We start from the raw sequence: 18,152 nt of genomic DNA on the forward strand, positions 1-18,152 counted from the left end.
GTCTCCCTAGCCACTTTGTGCCACATGTCGGCCTCTCCATGCTCCGCGTTTTCACCTTCTAGAAGCGTGCGTCGCGTACTCGGCGTGCATTGCGCGGGGCACAAATCACAGATTTTGTAAATTCCATAACTTCTTCATACGGACTCTGTTTTTTATGTTATTTTTTTTTCATGCGTAGCTCTTGACGAGTACTACAACTTTCCTTTAGGCTTCATTGGCTAATTCTGAATTTATTTTTAGCCATTAGTTGTATATGATTTAATGATTTTGCAAAAATCATAACTCTCTCGTACGAACTCCGATTTTGGTGTTCCTTTTACCAAAATTCATATCTTAAAGAGTACTATGACTTTTATTTTGGTAACTTTACCCAAAAGTCAACCATTCTCTTCGTATATTTTAATGTCACGCATTCATTATGCGCGGCTGACTTTTATATCTTTATTAATGGATTTTTGCGAAATTTATATCTCCGAGATCGGGACGACATGTACTTTCTAAAAATATAATAATATATATGTTTTGGTGCACTTATATTTACGACTTACGGACGATTCGGCTGATTTTTTCTATTTTTCCTTAATACGAAACTTGCATTATATAGTCTGTAGCGCTCACGACTATAGATTATCCTAATCAATGATTTAATTTTAATCATTATTACTTATTATGTGTAGCCTGAATTTCTGGGCGTTACACTTCTTACTTTAGAAACACTGATATACTCGCAACGAAATGAGTTTGTGGCCATGGTGGCAGGTCACCTCGAGCGTACACACCATCCTAGTACATCGTGATTGTCGTGGTCATGATGGATTGTGGTCATCACTACATTTGAGTATCCCGAATCATCTTCTTTTTTCTCTCTTGCAGCCTTCTTGTTCACTCTCTTCTTTTTTTGTTCTTTTCTCATTCACTCCACCCTGGCACAACATGTGGCGATTTGTGGTTGCGTTGTGTACTGACCTAGAAGCTCCTTGTACATTTGATGAGGAGTATACCGGAAGACCTTATGGGTGGAAGGAGTGGGTCTTTGTCAATCCTTCCTACTTTTTTATCATCTATGAGCTGGCTGCATCATCATTTTTTTTCTCTTATCACTTTCATTTTTTTTAACCCCAAACACAAGAAATCCATTTTTCCCAACTCACATAATTTTCATTTAGAAAAATATTAAAACATTTATTAAAAACAAGAAAAATAAATAAACAAGAACATACTAAACATAACATTTCATTAAAAAAAACAGACTACTACAAATGTCGATTTAAAATCCTAAAATGATAATTGAAATCCTAAATGATATTTGAAATCCCAAAAATGATAATTAAAATTCTAAAACATTAATTGAAATCTTAAAATGACAATTAAAATTCTAAACGAAATCTAAGGTGTTGTTTGTTTTTTCTTAGACAAAATATTTGCAGTCTGCGGACCATATCTACAGACCTCTGCAGTAGAAGAGGTGGATCAAACGTTTGCAGTCTGAAAGAAGAAGATTGTTTGTTTTTTTAACATCTGCAGACTGCTATAATAAACTAAAATCTAATTAAACCGATTTTTTTTTTAAAAAAAAACTTTAAAAAGTTTTTCAATAATTTTATGACTTTATTATTGATAATTAACAAATGTAGATCGACTTTTATGTATTATTGTATAAAAAATGAAAATAAAATGGTACGAATTAACGTATATATTTGATAAAAATCAACAAACTTTGGTCGCAAAGATATACCTAAACATTGTAATTAATGATAAAATAATTTAACACGTAAAATGGATGGAAATAAACTTTGATTTTAAATGAAATTTTCAAAATTTTCATTTACCTTTTCAATTAAATCAATTAAAAACTAACCATAAATATTTATCCCAAGAAATGAATGATATTGCATTAAATAATGTTTTATAAAATATAAGACAATATTACAATTTTTTTTTCATATCTATATAAACAGCTCTAACGACCATTATTGTAATTAAATTTTTATTTGTAAATTTGTCATAAAAGTAGTTATGATTGTGTCGTCGAACTTTTTTTTTTTAAGTATTGTAACTTTTTTTTCCAAATTTTTTATCATAGATAAAGTTATCAAAAAAAAAGCTATAATATATATGTGTTTTTTAGGCTAGAAGATGTTTGAAGACTCTGGTCTACATCTGCCACAATAAGAGGATGTGCATACCTTTTTAGGTTTGCAATCTTCAAAAAAACAAACAGTCTGTGAAGCGTAATGTCTGCACGGCGCAGACAGAAGAGGTCAAGAAGATCTGCAAACAAAAAATAAACAACACCTAAATCTCCTAACCATGAATAAGTGTTAATTCCTGCTTTTCTTCAAGCATCGTAGTCAACATCCAGCCGTCAAATGATGGTGCGACTCAAGAAAGAATTCCAAATCATTTTCAAATTGTATTTCCTTCAGATTTTGTAACTCTTCTTCATGTATTTTTTTTCTGTTGTCTTTTCTCACCCAATATACACAACTATTAGTTCAGTATTGTTCTTTTCTCTCCGCCTCTTCATTGTTTGTTTGGGTGAGATGACTAATTCGAGTCACGAGGTGTTTATATCATCATTAGATTATAACCTATGGGTTCCACGTTCATAAAGTAAAATAATTGAATAAAGAACAATTAATTAGTTAGAGACAAATATTAATAAAATACAAAATGATATTTATATTATTTAAAAGACTAAATGTATACACTAAATAAATTTATTATCCTTAAAAAAATATGTATGATTTCAAATTTAATTATTTTTTTTTATTTTATAAATTTTAGTTGGTTCTATTTAATGTACAAACTATTTGTTAGAAATTAAAAAAATATGTATGATTTCAAATTTAATTTTTGATAATAATAGTTTCTGGATTTATTGATTATGATGTAAATACTTTCCGAGAATCTTTTAGTATAATATGGAATTTTGAAATATAAAATTAAATATTAGCTAATTTTATGGGATATGATTATATCCATCAGCTCTACAAAAATGTCATGTGGCAAACAATAAATACAAATACTTAATAGAATGACATGTGGCAACCTAAAACTATTCTTTTATTAATAGTAGGTGAATACTCGCGCGTTGCGCAGAATATTAGTATATAGTTGAAATATTTATAAATATATATGTTTTTGTTAATTATAATAATAAGGTTGTTAACTTTGATATAATAATTCTTATACTAAGTTATTATTAAAAATTGATTATTTTGAATGATATTACAATGTATACATCTATTAAAACTATATAATATTCATCGTCTCAATGAGTTATACTCGTGGGTTACTCATAAAAAGTTAAAGACATAGTTTTATAAGGATAAGTAAAAGATGTTAGTTTAATATTCAAGTTTAGTTAATTTAATATTAAAATTTAGTTTTTGCACTTCTTTAAGATTAGTAACCAATTTATAATTATTATTAGAAAGAAATTGAAAAGGTCATGAAAGTTTCAAATGAATGTGGTGTTTTGAAATATGCATCTTTTATAAATATATTAGGCGAATGCTCGCGCGTTGCGCAGAAACACCTATATTGTTGAAGTCTTTACAAATATATGTTTTTTTTAATAAAGGAATAACGTTGTTGTTAAATTTAATATAATAATTTGTATACTAAATTGATATAATGCATTGATTACGTTGAATTATATGATAATATATACATCTATTATAATTGTATAATCTCAATCGTTTGTATGACTTCTACCCGCGAGTTACACATGAATAAAATTAAATATAATATATGGTTTAATGTTATTTATAGTTGTTGTTGTTGTTAATTGATTTTTTAAAATTTATTTGATTAATGTTTTAATTTCTATCATTATAATTACTTAAAACATCAAACATTGTTTTTTGATTTTAAAGGTAACAATATAATCATTTATATAGAGTTATTTTTAGTTAAATTGATATTATAATTTAGATTTTGCATTTAGTACTACAATTTATCATTTTAACTATTCACAAAATATTCATTGGGTTTTTTGAATGGAACTGAAATTTATATTTGAGTTGACATTGTAATTTATATTTAAATTAACAGTTTAAGTATTTTGTCCAAACTGTTCCAAAGTTGTAGCTTTAAATTGATAATGGTTTACATACAACAACATATTAAATATAATAAATGAAGTATAATATGTTAAAAGTTAAAGACATAACTTTATAAGTAGAAGTAAATATATTATTTTCATATTGAAATTTAGTTTAATTTTTATCATTATAATTATTTAAAACATCAAACATTGTTTTTTGATTTTAAAGGTAACAATATAATCATTTATATAGAGTTATTTTGAACTATTGTTATTATAAGTTATTTTAAGCTACTTATTTGAAAACTTTTAACGATTATAAAAATATCTTTAGGAAATATTTTAGTTAAATTGAGATTACAATTTAGTTTTTGCATTTAACACTACAATTTATCACTTTTAACTATTTACAAAATATTCATTGGTTTTTTAATTGGAATTGAAATTTATATTTAAGTTGATACTGAAATATATATTTAAATTAACAATTTAAGTATTTTGTCCAAAATGTTCAAAAGTTGTAGCTTTAAACTGATAATTGTTTACATACAATAACATATTAACTTTAATAAATTAAGTATAATATGTTAAAAGTTAAAGTCATAACTTTATAAGTAGAAGTAAATATATTATTTTAATATTAAAATTTAGTTTATTTATGGTTACACTTTAGTTTTGATATTTATTTAACCTTATCAATCAAATTATAATCATTATTAGAAAGACATTACAATTTATCATTTCTAATTATTTACAAAATATTTTTTGGGTTGTTTAACTTAAACTAAAATTTATATTTAAGTTGACCATGTAATATGATATTTAAATTAATAATTTAAGTATTTTATGCAAATTAATGTTAACCAAATTATAATCATTATTAGAAAGACATTAAAATTTATCACTTTTAATTATTTACAAAATATTTTTTGGGTTGTTTAAGTTAAACTAAAATTTATATTTAAGTTGACCATGTAATATGATATTTAAATTAATAATTTAAGTATTTTATGCAAATTGTTCAAAATTTATAGCTTTAAAATGATAATGGTTTACATCCAACAATATATTAAAATTAATAAATTAAGTATAATATGTTAAAAGTTAAAAAACATAACTTTTATATATAGAAGTAAAGATATTTTTAATATTGAAATTTAGTTTATATATGATTACACTTTAGGTTTGATATTTATTTAACCTTATTAACCAACTTATAATCATTATTATAAAGAAATTGAAAAGTCATGGAAGTTTCAAATGAATGTGGTGAAAGAAAAAATGCATGAGAGTTTTAAATGAATGTGGTGAAAGGAAAAATGTTTCCTTTATAGTATAGTATGAATAGGCGAATGCCCGCGTGTCGCGCGGAAACATCTATATAGTTGAAGTCTTTACAAATGTATGTTTTTTTAAATATAACAATAACGTTGTTGTTAAATTTGAAATAATAATTCGTATACTAAATTGATATAATATATTGATTATTTTGAATTATATAATAATATATACATCTATTATAACTGCATAATCTCAAACGTTTGAATGACTTCTACCCGTGAGTTAGACATGAATAAAATTAAATATAATATATGGTTTAATGTTATTTATAGTTGTTGTTATTGTTAATTAATTTTTTAAAAATTATTTTCTTAATGTTTTAATTTTTATCATCATAATTATTTAAAACATCAAACATTGTTTTTTGATTTTAAAGGTAACAATATAATCATTTATATAGAGTTATTTTTAACTATTATTATTGTAAGTTATTTTAAGCTACTTATTTGAAAACTTTTAACGACTATAAAAATATCTTTAGGAAATACTTTAGTTAAATTGAGATTACAATTTAGTTTTTGCATTTATCACTACAATTTATCACTTTTAACTATTACAAAATATTCTTTGGTTTTTTAAGTGGAACTGAAATTTATATTTAAGTTGACACTGTAATATTATATTTAAATTAACAATTAAAATATTTTGTCCAAACTGTTCAAAAGTTGTAGATTTAAACTGATAATGATTTACATACAACAACATTTTAAATCTAATAAATTAAGTATAATATGTTAAAAGTTAAATACATAACTTTATAAGCAGAAGTAAAGATATTATTTTAAAATTGAAATTTAGTTTATTTATGATTACACTTTAGGGTTAATATTTATTTAACCTTATCAACCAACTTATAATCATTATTAGAAAGAAACTACAATTTATCACTTTTAACTAATTACAAAATATTTGTTGGGTTGTTTAAGTTAAACTAAAATTTATATTTAAATTAAAAATTTATGTATTTTATACAAATTGTTCCAAAATTATATCTTTAAAATGATAATGGTTTACATCCAACAATATATTAAAACTAATAAATTAAGTATAATATGTTAAAATTCAAACAACATAACTTTATAAGTAGAAGTAAAGATATTATTTTAATATTAAAATTTAGTTTATATATGATTACACTTTAGGTTTGATATTTATTTAACATTATTAACCGACTTACAATTATTATTACAAAGAAATTGAAAAGTCATGGGAGTTTCAAATAAATATGATGAAAGGAAAACTACATGGGAGTTTCAAATGAATGTGGTGAAAGGAAAAATGTTTCCTTTACAAAATATATGTTTTTTAAATATAACAATAACGTTGTTATTAAATTTGATAAAATAATTTGTATACTAAATTGATATAATATATTGATTATTTAGACTTATATGATAATATATACATCTATTATAAATGTATAATCTCAACCGTTTGAATGACTTTACCCGCGAATTACTCATGAATAAAATTAAATATAATATATGGTTTAATGTTATTTATAGTTTTTGTTATTGTTAATTAATTTTTTATAATCTATTTTCTTAACGTTTTAATTTTTATCATTATAATGATTTAAAACATCAGACATTGTTTTTTTGATTTTAAAGGTAACAGTATAATCATTTATATAGAGTTATTCTTAACTGTTATTATTGTAAGTTATTTAAGCTGCTTTTTTGAAAATTTTTAACGATTATAGAAATATCTTTAGGAAATATTTTAGTTAAATTAAGATTATAATTTATTTATTTTTTGCATTTAACACTACAATTTATCACTTTTAACTATTCACAAAATATTCATTGAGTTTTTTAAGTGGAACTGAAATTTATATTTAAGTTGACACTGTAATCTTATATTTAAATTAACAGTTTAAGTATTTTGTCCAAACTGTTCAAAAGTTGTAGCTTTAAATTGATAATTGTTTACATACAACAACATATTAAATCTAATAAATTAAGTATAATATGTTAAAAGTTAAAGACATAACTTTATAAGTAGAAGTAAAGATATTACTTTAATATTGAAATTTAGTTTATTTATGATTACACTTTAGGGTTGATATTTATTTAACCTTATTAACCAAATTATAATCATTATTAGAAAGACACTACAATTTATCACTTTTAACTATTTACAAAATATTATTTTTGTTTTTTAATTTAAACTAAAACTTATATTTAAGTTGGTCATGTAGTGTTATATTTAAATTTATAATTTAAATATTTTATACAAATTGTTCAAAAGTTGTAGTTTTAAAATGATAATGGTTTACATCCAATAATATGTTAAAACTAATAAATTAAGTATAATATGTAAAAAATTAAAAAATATAACTTTATAAGTAGAAGTAAATATATTCTTTTAATATTGAATGTGGTGAAAGGAAAAATGCATGGGAGTTTCCTATGAATGTGGTGAAAGAAAAAATGTTTCCTTTATAATATAGTATGACTAAGTGTATTCCCACGCGTTGCGCAGTAAAACAAATATATGATTAAAATATGTTGAAATTTATAATTTTATCTATGGTTTTTGGTCATTTTTTATATATAGACCTATTAAAATTAGAACTTACGACCCTAGAATATTGGAACCGATCCTCGAACATGTTATGTCGGTTTTTAATATTCCAAAACTACTCCTAAAATTGTCGATATTGGGGTTCTAATTTTTTATTACTGAATAAATTGATTGACTATTACAACATATGAAAAAATAATTAACCATATAAATTATTGATAACGTAAATACAACGAATTAAAGGAAAAATTAAAATTATAAATAAAAGATCTTTATATTTGATGTCAAAATATTATGTAATAGATTCTAACCAGACTAATAATAATTATAAAACCCAAAATGAGTTTTAGCCCTCATATGATATTATAAAACATAAGTTATAAAATAATTAAACAATTTGTATTTTATGAGAGTCTCGTGCCATTGTGCTTTTCATTAGCATAACATAAAATTAGAGGTGCAAATTTCAATGGCTAAATCTTATTTCACTTTTAATTACCTTACAGTTAAATCATAAATGTCTCGTGTAAAAAGATCATGAATAATAGTCTGTAATGATATATCAACAACTCAAAATTTTCCATTTTTATGGAATATAACAAAATCAATTTTAATAAGTTTTATCAACTACATAATTGTCATCTATAGGACCATTTCCATGTAAGCGATTGTGAACATCCAATACAACATGAATACCTATAAAATTAAACGCCGACAAGCACTCTATTACATCATATTTTGTAACGCCCGTAGATCCGGGCTAGTCAATTTAGAGATAATAGGGGTCGAAAACGACTTTTCGACAAAAGATTATTTAGAATAAATAATCTTAACCAAGTTGTAGAATATCTCTCAAGGGTTCCGTACATATAAAGAACGCCGAAATCCGTGTTATAACGAAGAAGTTATGGCCCGTCGAAGTTTTTCGGCAAAACCGGCACGGCACCGGGAGACGTAAATAGTGAATTTACAATAGATAACTTTTTAGCCTTAGTGATCTAAATAAAAGTTGTAGTATATGTTAAACCGAGAACATCCATAAAAAGAACGCCCAAATCTGACTTCGTATGAGGAAGTTATGAATTTTCTAAGATTTGGCATAGCAGTGCACGGCCCGAAACTCGAATTTTAGTTCGAGCGGTTTTTGGCTTACACAACCTAAATGAGAGTTGAAGATCTCATTAATAGGAACTCAACGGTAAAAAGACAGACGAAAATAGAGTCCGTATGAAGGAGTTACGAATTCTTCGTGGTCATTTAACAGTCTAACCTCATCCTACTGTTAAATTTAAGATCAGTCGGGAATTAGCCGATGGAGTCTAAATGAAAGTTGTAGATCTTGTTTTTACCTACGCGTGGAAAAAAATAACATCGAAAACGGAGCTCGTATGCGAAAGTTACGGGGTTTAGAAGTCGGCAGGGTGCTGTTGTAAAAGGGGTGACGTGGCTGATTATGGGCCAAGGCTTTCTCCCCAAGGCAAGCCACCAGAAGGTGACATGTGGCATGGACTCGACGAGTAGGAGGACCTACTCAACGAGTAGAGCTGTTTTCCAGCCTATAAATAGAGGTGTCGGGTTCCCTCATTCTTCACACCTTTCCAAACCATTCTTTCTCTCTCTAGAACCTCTCTCTAGCCCCTAAACCCCCCAAAAAGCCTAGGGAACCTCCCTAGCACCCGAAGGAAGCCCCGAGGCTCCCGGAGTCCCGAGAAAGGAGCCTTTCGGCTCGAGAACGCTGCTCCGGCGAAGCCCGGTTTTTGAGAAAAACCCGCTGTAAGTGCGCTACGCCTAACCTATCTTTAGTATAGCTTATGTTTTAATATAGTAATGTTATTAGGACCTTATAATAATTATTTGGGCTATTATTATGAGTTATATAGTGTTGTTTAACGCTTATATAATAATAATAAAAGCTAGACTATTAATTAGTCTCGGTTAACGTTAGACTAAACCCTAGTGGTATTGATACTAGGTTTTGTCAAGGGAAAATTGTTTTGAGATAACGAAGCGTTGTCCGAGTTCCGACTCACCACCTTTCAGGTGAGTGCATAGTTACTTTCATCTTACACATAGATATGAAGTATTTAATATAAATTACGTGCTATGTGTGCATATTATCTGTATACTTGCTATCTATGCTGGATGAACGTTTTTATACATGTTTTAACTGATTTAAACTGTATACGTATTTTATATCTACAAATATGTTGGGTATAACATGGGTAGATGAATGATGAGAGATAAAAGATGATGTGAGTAAACATTGGCAGCTATAAACTTAGTGCCCAATAAGTAAACACCGACAGCTATGGACTTAGTGCCTATTGGACAAACGATGGTAGCTATGGACTTAGTACCTATTAGGTAAACGTAGGTAGCTATGGACTTAGTACTTGTTAGGTGTTAGCTATGGACTTAGTACCTGGTAGCTATGGACTTAGTACCTGTTAGATAAACGTTGGTAGCTATGGACTTAGTACCTACACTGGTAGCTATGGATTTAGTACCCGATGAATGAAATTTTGCAGCTATGGAATTAGTGCATTGGCAGCTATGGACTTAGTGCCGGTCTTATAACCCTGGAAGCAAGGGACTTCGAAATAAACGAATAGATGACTCTTAGGGTAGATCCTTGAGAGTAAGGAAGATAATGGGGATGGGTAAATGGGGTTGATTGTTTGTTGTTTAAACATAATAATTATATTATTGTGGGTTGAAAACCCTATGTACTCACCAGGTTTCCCAACCTGACCCACTCAAGCTTATTTGTATCACAGGTGTCGATACGAAGCTACTTTACACTGAGAGATTTAAAAGAGATGTAGATCACTAGTGTAAATAATGTAAGTTCTGTTTATGCTTATGTTTCTGTATTGACAATGACATCCCAATGTTTTGAAAATGAATAAAAATACATTTCCTCGAAAATGCTTTGATAACCTATTTATCATGTTTTCTGGGAACAAATTTTGCAACATTTTTATTAAAAGAAGTACTCTGATTTTTATAAAGCATAAACAAAATCGATCTTTTCTGGCCGTGAAAATGGGGATGTCACATATTTGAAATTACACCCAATGAATCTTTTTAAAAGTCTAGTCATACAATTTGAAGTGGAATGAACATTAACTTGCACCATCTTGCAAACTTCATTATAATTTATACGACATGGACCGTTGGGTTTAGACTTTAGACGGTTAGTTGTATTGCTTCCTTTTGGGACGCCCCCGAACATGATTATAAATTTCATGAAAAGAAAATGCAAAACTTTAAAATAAATTGAACCACCAAAATTTTAAAATCGAGAAACATGCACTACGCTAGTTGTATCCATTCTTGTTTTGTATTGTTGTGAAGTAGTCTTGTTGCTCATGTGAATCTAGAGGTAATGATTAGAGCATATTCATATATAATATTTTTAATTTCAACCAAAATCATAATTATACAATATAAATTTGGATAATAAGAAAGAAGAAAATGAAACAATATTTCTTACCATAAACTTTCATATTTCCTTCTCATGGTCATCTTCCTCTTTATTATTATTTATGCTCTCCATCGACAATCTTTTTGTATAGAGTTTCTAATCTACCTATCAACCACTCACACAACTCTTTAAACCATTCTAATAAAAATCTACCATTGTGAACTATATATATCTCAATGTTAATCAATTGGTGTCATAAGAACCATTAAATATCATAAGTTAAAAAACTATTGAGTGGTAGTTGTTAATTAGATGCTAGTGAAAAGTTGTGTAGGTTTTAATAGATATTATGGAATCATTATTATAAAGAAGATGATATACATGGAAGTTTCAAATAATTGTGGTGATAGAAAAAATGTCTCATTTATAAGTATAGTATGATATAGATATGAAGATGAATATTAGATTTGGATGGGGATACGGTTTCTTCCTTTTTGTGTTTCGTGGTTGTTGTTGCGGCGCTGACTATGGTTCTTTAGAAGGAAACTCAGCAGTGTCCTCTCCACCTTCAAATTCATCAGCTTCCTCGTTCAAGTGAGTCGAAAAATTAGCATCCAATGAGGTTGTGTATTTGTTGGAGTATGATATTTTTGTTCTTTTTAATGAAGAATATGGGAGGGGGGTTGTCACCCATTACATATATCCATTTATTGAGTTTCTTTAAAATATCTCATGCTTTTGAATGCAAAAAGGATTTCGATCCGTAGAGTTTGCAATACACAATGTTGTTCGTTTTTAAAACGGCGATGTCTACTCTAACGCTAGAATGCATGTTGCACTTTTTCTTATAGATGCAACTGAACTTGTTGACTTTCCACTATAAATAGTTCCATTCGGAGTTCAACTAACTTCTAGTATGATTCGTACCACAAAGTTGCGAACAAAAGTGCTCCAAAACTCGCTGTCAAACTGAATCCGCTTCGTTGATGATTTTAATAATCTTCTTTCGAACAACTGATAAAATCCTTCAACAACACCACTTATTCTCTTTTTGACCTTGGACTCCGTTTTACCCATCGTGTGAATCATTGTTTTGGTTTTCAAGGATGGGTTGTGTTTCGTTGGAGGATTCGTTGTTTTTAGTCTCACAAAAATGTTATGTGTCAGGAACGTAATATGGGAAAGGTGTTTCGGGGATGGATTATGAAGTTTAATGTTGTGGGAATGGACTATATTTGGGGGTACTCTTGAGAGAGTCCAAATTGGCTATAGGTTTGTTGCACTCGAATTTGTTGTTGGTGTTGTTATTGTTGGTATTGAGAAAATTTGGCATTTGGGTTTCGGTAATTGATTGTGAATAATCTTGTGAACCGTCTTCGGCTCAACGGTTTCTTATTGGGGTTGAACCTGTTTTTTGGATTTCCTATGATTGGAATCCATTTGAAATGGAAGACAAAAAAAAAAGGTGGAATGTAATGAGATATAGACGGAATGTAATAGAGTGTAGAAGGTTGGTGTAATTTTTGAAACGGATTAGCAGGGGGGGATGGGGGGGGGGCAAAGTGGACATCAGCCATGACATAAGCAAACCTTTTTCAAAAATATCTGTCCTTTCGAAGGCGGGAGAAATGACGCAAGCAATGACGTAAAAAGCCATTATTATTGAAGACATTATTGAAGACACATTTCAATGTGGAAGGGATTATTAGTTCTATTTATATATTTATAAAAGTGTCGGCTGTATTATTTGTGATGTGTCGGTAGAATAATTATTAAGTGTCTATTGTATTATTGTGATGTAACATAAAGTGTTAGTCCCTCAATAGTCTAGGGGGCTATAATGTAAATATGTGTGTCATATTGCAATCAAACGATTGCAACTCAATAATGTAACCGGATCCTTTGAGCCTATAAATAGGGTCTTTGCCCATAAGAAATAAACAAGTTAAGTTTGAGTGTTTAAGACTTGAGTTGATCTCAAAGTTCTTCCTCTGTTGAAATAGTCGTTCTATTTCTGAATAGCAGAGCCCTATCCAAATATATTCATATAATCATTCATATAATATAAACCATCCATCGTCAATCCATCACGACGCATCATTCAGGTATAATTTTATCATAATCTTTTTATTAATTCTGTCATATGAAATTTTGGTATCAGAGCCAAGTAACGTTCTTATTATTATTTTGCATATTCAATCTTTCGTTCATAAGAATATATGCATATGCAGCATTATAAACATGATAATGAATATTTATCATTTTACATATCTGTTCATAAATACTCATATTCAAAAGTCATCGTTATTAAAAATCAATAACAATTGAAATAATTGTCGTAAGAAGGTTTTAATATCATTATAAATGTTATTACTTATCATACTCATCTTTGTTTGTCATGCATAAATATTATTACGAATATGAATATTCATCGTTATATCTTATCATCATAATCATCATAAAATTAATAGTCATAATAAACTCTACTATCACTATCATTTTTAAAAAGCTATAAATTTTAATCGTAACTTTAATCCAAAAACAAAATTAAATTATTGTTGTTATAAAGTTATAATCATGAGTTTTTCAAGTCTAGATACAAATAAACAAGAATTAAAAAATTTTCGTAAAACATTGAAACAATCTAAAAAATTTCTTTTAAATTTAAAAATAGATTCTAACATATCAATAATTAATTGTATATCCAATATTGAAGCAATACATATAATAAATAATAGTATAAATTGGAAACAAGAACAAATAAAAAACCTTGAAGATAAGATAACAAAATTAATTTGTTAAATATGTTTCAAAAAATAGAAAAATCATTAATAATAACTACTCCACTAGTAAAAAGAAACTAAAGATTTCATTTACAAAATACACACAATTTATTAATATGGAAACTTTACAAGAAAAAATAGAAACATTACCTAAATTATTTGCAGCATTAGAAATTCCATCCGAAATTCAAGAAAACAATATAGAAATAGAAAATAATTCAAATAATAATGACGGAGAAGTAATATATGATTTTTCTTCAGATGATGAAAATCCTTATTCAAATCCATATAGAAATCCACAAAACATTTTTGGATTAAAACGAAAACAATCATATGTTGAAGATGATTATCAAAGTCAATATATTTATAGACCACGTTCATTAGAAGAAAATTTTTTATATAGACAAGGAATGGTTAAAATTAAACAAAATAAATGGGAAAAAAATACCTCCTCAATACATACCTAAATTATTTACATTTCCAACAAATTCAGATATTCTTTTTATTGATTGTGATCAAAATCCTGAAGCAAAAATTCAAGAATGGAGTAATAAAATGGGAGTACAAATTCAGTTAACTGAAGAATTAAGAAATTTACACCCAACACATTTTCTTAATTATATCATTCATAAAACACAAGGTAACGCATATCGTTTTCTCTCATCTCTTGATGAAACCGAAACAATGATGATAGCTACTACTGATGCTATGGAAACATTTAAAAATGTATTAAGTCATCTTATTCAGGAATTCATAGGAAAACAAATTGAAGATAAAGTATCACAAGAAGCTTTTCAATTAGAATCATTATGGCATTTAACTAATCTACGAATTTGTAATATGTGTTATCTAGATCCGTTTATATGCGAATATTCTGAACATTATTATAATTTAGATTCCACTAGAAAAAAGGTAGCATTAGATATGTTTTATCAAAAATTATCATCATTAGTAAGCCAAAGTGTAATAAAAGATTTCCAAGAAGCATTACAACAAAATAAAATTGCAGATACTTTAAGAGCACGAATAAGTATATTAAAAGCATGGATGCAGAAAAAATGTTTAGAACAAAAAACAACACAAGACGCAAAAATTGATTTATGTTGTGATATCCTTTCTAATAAAGTTAATCAATATGGTTGTAAAGATAATAAAAAACAACAATATAAAAAGAAAATTTGGAAAAAACAAACTTATAAACCTAAATATAAAGAATATTATAAACAAGGAGAAAGAAAATATTTTCGAAATAGAAAACAATATAAACAAAAGTATCAATCTAAAACAAATTATTGCCCATCGAATAAAAAAGATTGTAAATGTTGGATATGTCAAGAAGACGGACACAAAGCTATTGAATGTCCAAAAAAGAATAAAAAAGAAAAAGAAACAAATCTATTAAAAATTGCATATGATCTTGGATATGAACCCATAGAAGATTCAAATATAGATTCAGACATAGATATTTATGCATATACAACTAATTCTGATTCAGATGCAGATACATAATCCTATGGAAAAACTATTATTGGGATTAGAACTTGAGGGAAACCTCATATCTAACATATCCGAAATATACATTCCTAAAGCATACAATGGTATGAAAATACCATCTGAAGTAAACAATGATAAAGTATACAGTGATATGAAAATATCACCAAAAGCATACAGTGATATGAATATATCACCAAAAGCATACATCGATATGAAAATTTTCATATCATCATTAAAAGCAAACAAATTTGAGCAATCATGCAGGTACCCAAGAGACGCAAATACTCAATCAGCAGATATATTGAAATGGAAGCAATCATGAAGCAAATCAAACATTACAAATTTTATCATCCCATTCAGTACCTAAAGAAGAGGCAGCTAGCAGCTCAACAACAAAGCAACAAAAAGAAGAGATTCAAGAAATATCATCCGATGATAGTCAGCCACATAAAACAGAAAAACAACCTATGACACCAAACCAAGAAGAATATCCACCACTTCAAGCCGATCATAAAAACACAAAGAAATGGTATGTGATTTTCAATGGAGAAAACAAAGGAATATATGACGATTGGGGAATTGCCAACTCATATATTCTTGGAAAAAATGTCATTCACAAAAGTTACAAAACAAAAAATAAAGCAGAAGCCGCATACAACGAAGCATACAAAGCAGTCATAAAAGATAATGTCGAATGTTCAAAAACAGTTCTCCTTACACCACAAAAACCCATATCCAGCTTTACCCCACAAAAACCTGTATCCATCCCAAAGTCTCTTAACCAATTAAACACAAATATTGCCCTTGAAGCCATTCCATCAACCAAAGAAAAAGAAGCCATGAAAAAACCAACTACTCAAAAATTTGCTAAACTATGGGATAGTCTCATTCAATACACCGAAGTTCATTCTCTGATGGGCTTTTATCCAGTAGCCAGGCGTCCAGACCCCAAAGCAGTTTTTCTAGCTGATTTATCAGATCCTATGACTTTATGGGATTATTTTATCCATGGATTTATTGACACCATTTATTTAGAAGGCACCAATCTCCACTGCATCAATGAATTTCCATCCGCTGTACAAACCATAATCAGAAACTATAAAACACGATTTGCGAAACAAGAACGAGGATTATTTATCAAGATGCACTCAAGTTATCCAATTTTTGATGAAGATTCTCAATTACTTATTCCAAGCATCACTTTTGCAAATATGGGAATAAGTAATGGCTCGAAACCAACAAAAGATGATCTACCTCATGAAACACCAACACAAGATCATCTAATTTTTGCACTAGCCGGTGTCTATCTAGCATCTTCTCGCATAGGCAACGGAAGAGATCAAAAATCAAGAGTCAGAGTGAATTATGCCAGTAAAACTTTCGTTATCTATTCTCTAACAGACAGTGAAATCACTCCAGAAGCATTAAAAGCAATTGAAACTTTCGAACAACCGTTCGAAAAACTTTCTCATCATCTAGCTGAATTACCCGCTAATCTCAAGAAACAACTTTGTAAACACATCATGCATGCACCACGACATAATGGTAGTCACTGTAAAGAAAATATCGAAGAAACTCCTTTCATGGAAGACTAACGTCAGCAATGACCAAAGCACACATCATTCAGAAATATATGTCCTTTCGAAGGCGGGAGGAATAACGCAAGCAATGACGTAAAAAGTCATTATTATTGAAGACATTATTGAAAACACGTGTCCTTTCAATGTGGAAGGGATTGTTATTAAATAAAAGTGTCGGTAGGATAATTATTATATTATTTGTGATGTGTCGGTAGAATAATTATTAAGTGTCTATTGTATTATTGTGATGTAACATAAAGTGTTAGTCCCTCAATAGTCTGGGGGCTATATTGTAAATATGTTTGTCATATTGCAATCATACGATTGCAATTCAATTATGTAACCGGCTCCTTTGAGCCTATAAATAGGGTCTTTGCCCATATGAAATAAACAAGTTAAGTTTGAGTGTTTAAGACTTGAGTTGATCTCAAAGTTCTTCATCTGTTGAAATAGTTGTTCTATTTCTGAATAGCAGAGCCCTATCCAAACATATTCATATAATCATTCATATAATTCAAACAATTCATCGTCAATCCATCCCGACGCATCATTCAGGTATAATCCTTTCCTAATCTTTTTAATAATTCCGTCATGTCTGTAAAATTGGTATCATAGCATGTTTATGAAATTTAAATAGGGCCTTTGCGCATCATTCAGGTGTAATTTTTGAAACGGATTAGCGCGGGGGGGGGGGGGGGGGGGGGGGGGAAGTGGACAGCTGCACAAGGTTTGAGAAATAGTGGTGATGTAACCCCCTTGAAGCGGAACGGCAGTACCACCGATACCGCCCCCATCATCGTCCACCGGCCGCGACCAGTCTTCCACTTCGTGCCCCCTTACGTTTTATATATTACGTGAAACAAATTGATGACTTTAATTTAAAAGCATTTTTTAATACTTTCAAATTCCATGTAAATTCAAAAACGAAAACCATTTTCTTTTTCTTTTTT

At 28.5% G+C, this 18,152-nt stretch overlaps 1 protein-coding gene across 1 annotated transcript; it reads left to right on the forward strand.

Annotated features, from left to right (window-relative positions):
- The first annotated feature begins 16,089 nt into the window (after positions 1 to 16,089).
- Positions 16,090 to 17,217, forward strand: LOC145111324 (uncharacterized). Its single transcript, XM_079047611.1, has 2 exons — positions 16,090 to 16,243; positions 16,331 to 17,217. The coding sequence occupies exons 1-2, from the start codon at positions 16,090 to 16,092 to the stop codon at positions 17,215 to 17,217; spliced, it is 1,041 nt and encodes a 346-aa protein (XP_078903737.1).
- The last annotated feature ends 935 nt before the right edge of the window (positions 17,218 to 18,152 follow it).

Source organism: Lactuca virosa, chromosome 5 (genome assembly GCF_052849685.1).
Source record: "Lactuca virosa cultivar CGN04683 chromosome 5, Lactuca_virosa_CGN04683_v6, whole genome shotgun sequence".
Taxonomy (NCBI): Eukaryota; Viridiplantae; Streptophyta; class Magnoliopsida; order Asterales; family Asteraceae; genus Lactuca; species Lactuca virosa.

Coding starts and splice junctions, on each gene's coding strand:
- LOC145111324 (XM_079047611.1), top strand. CDS start 16,090: ATGACACCAAACCAAGAAGAATATCCACCACTTCAAGCCGATCATAAA. Junction 16,244..16,330: donor AAAAAATGTCATTCACAAAA/GTTACAAAACAA, acceptor GTTCAAAAACAG/TTCTCCTTACACCACAAAAA.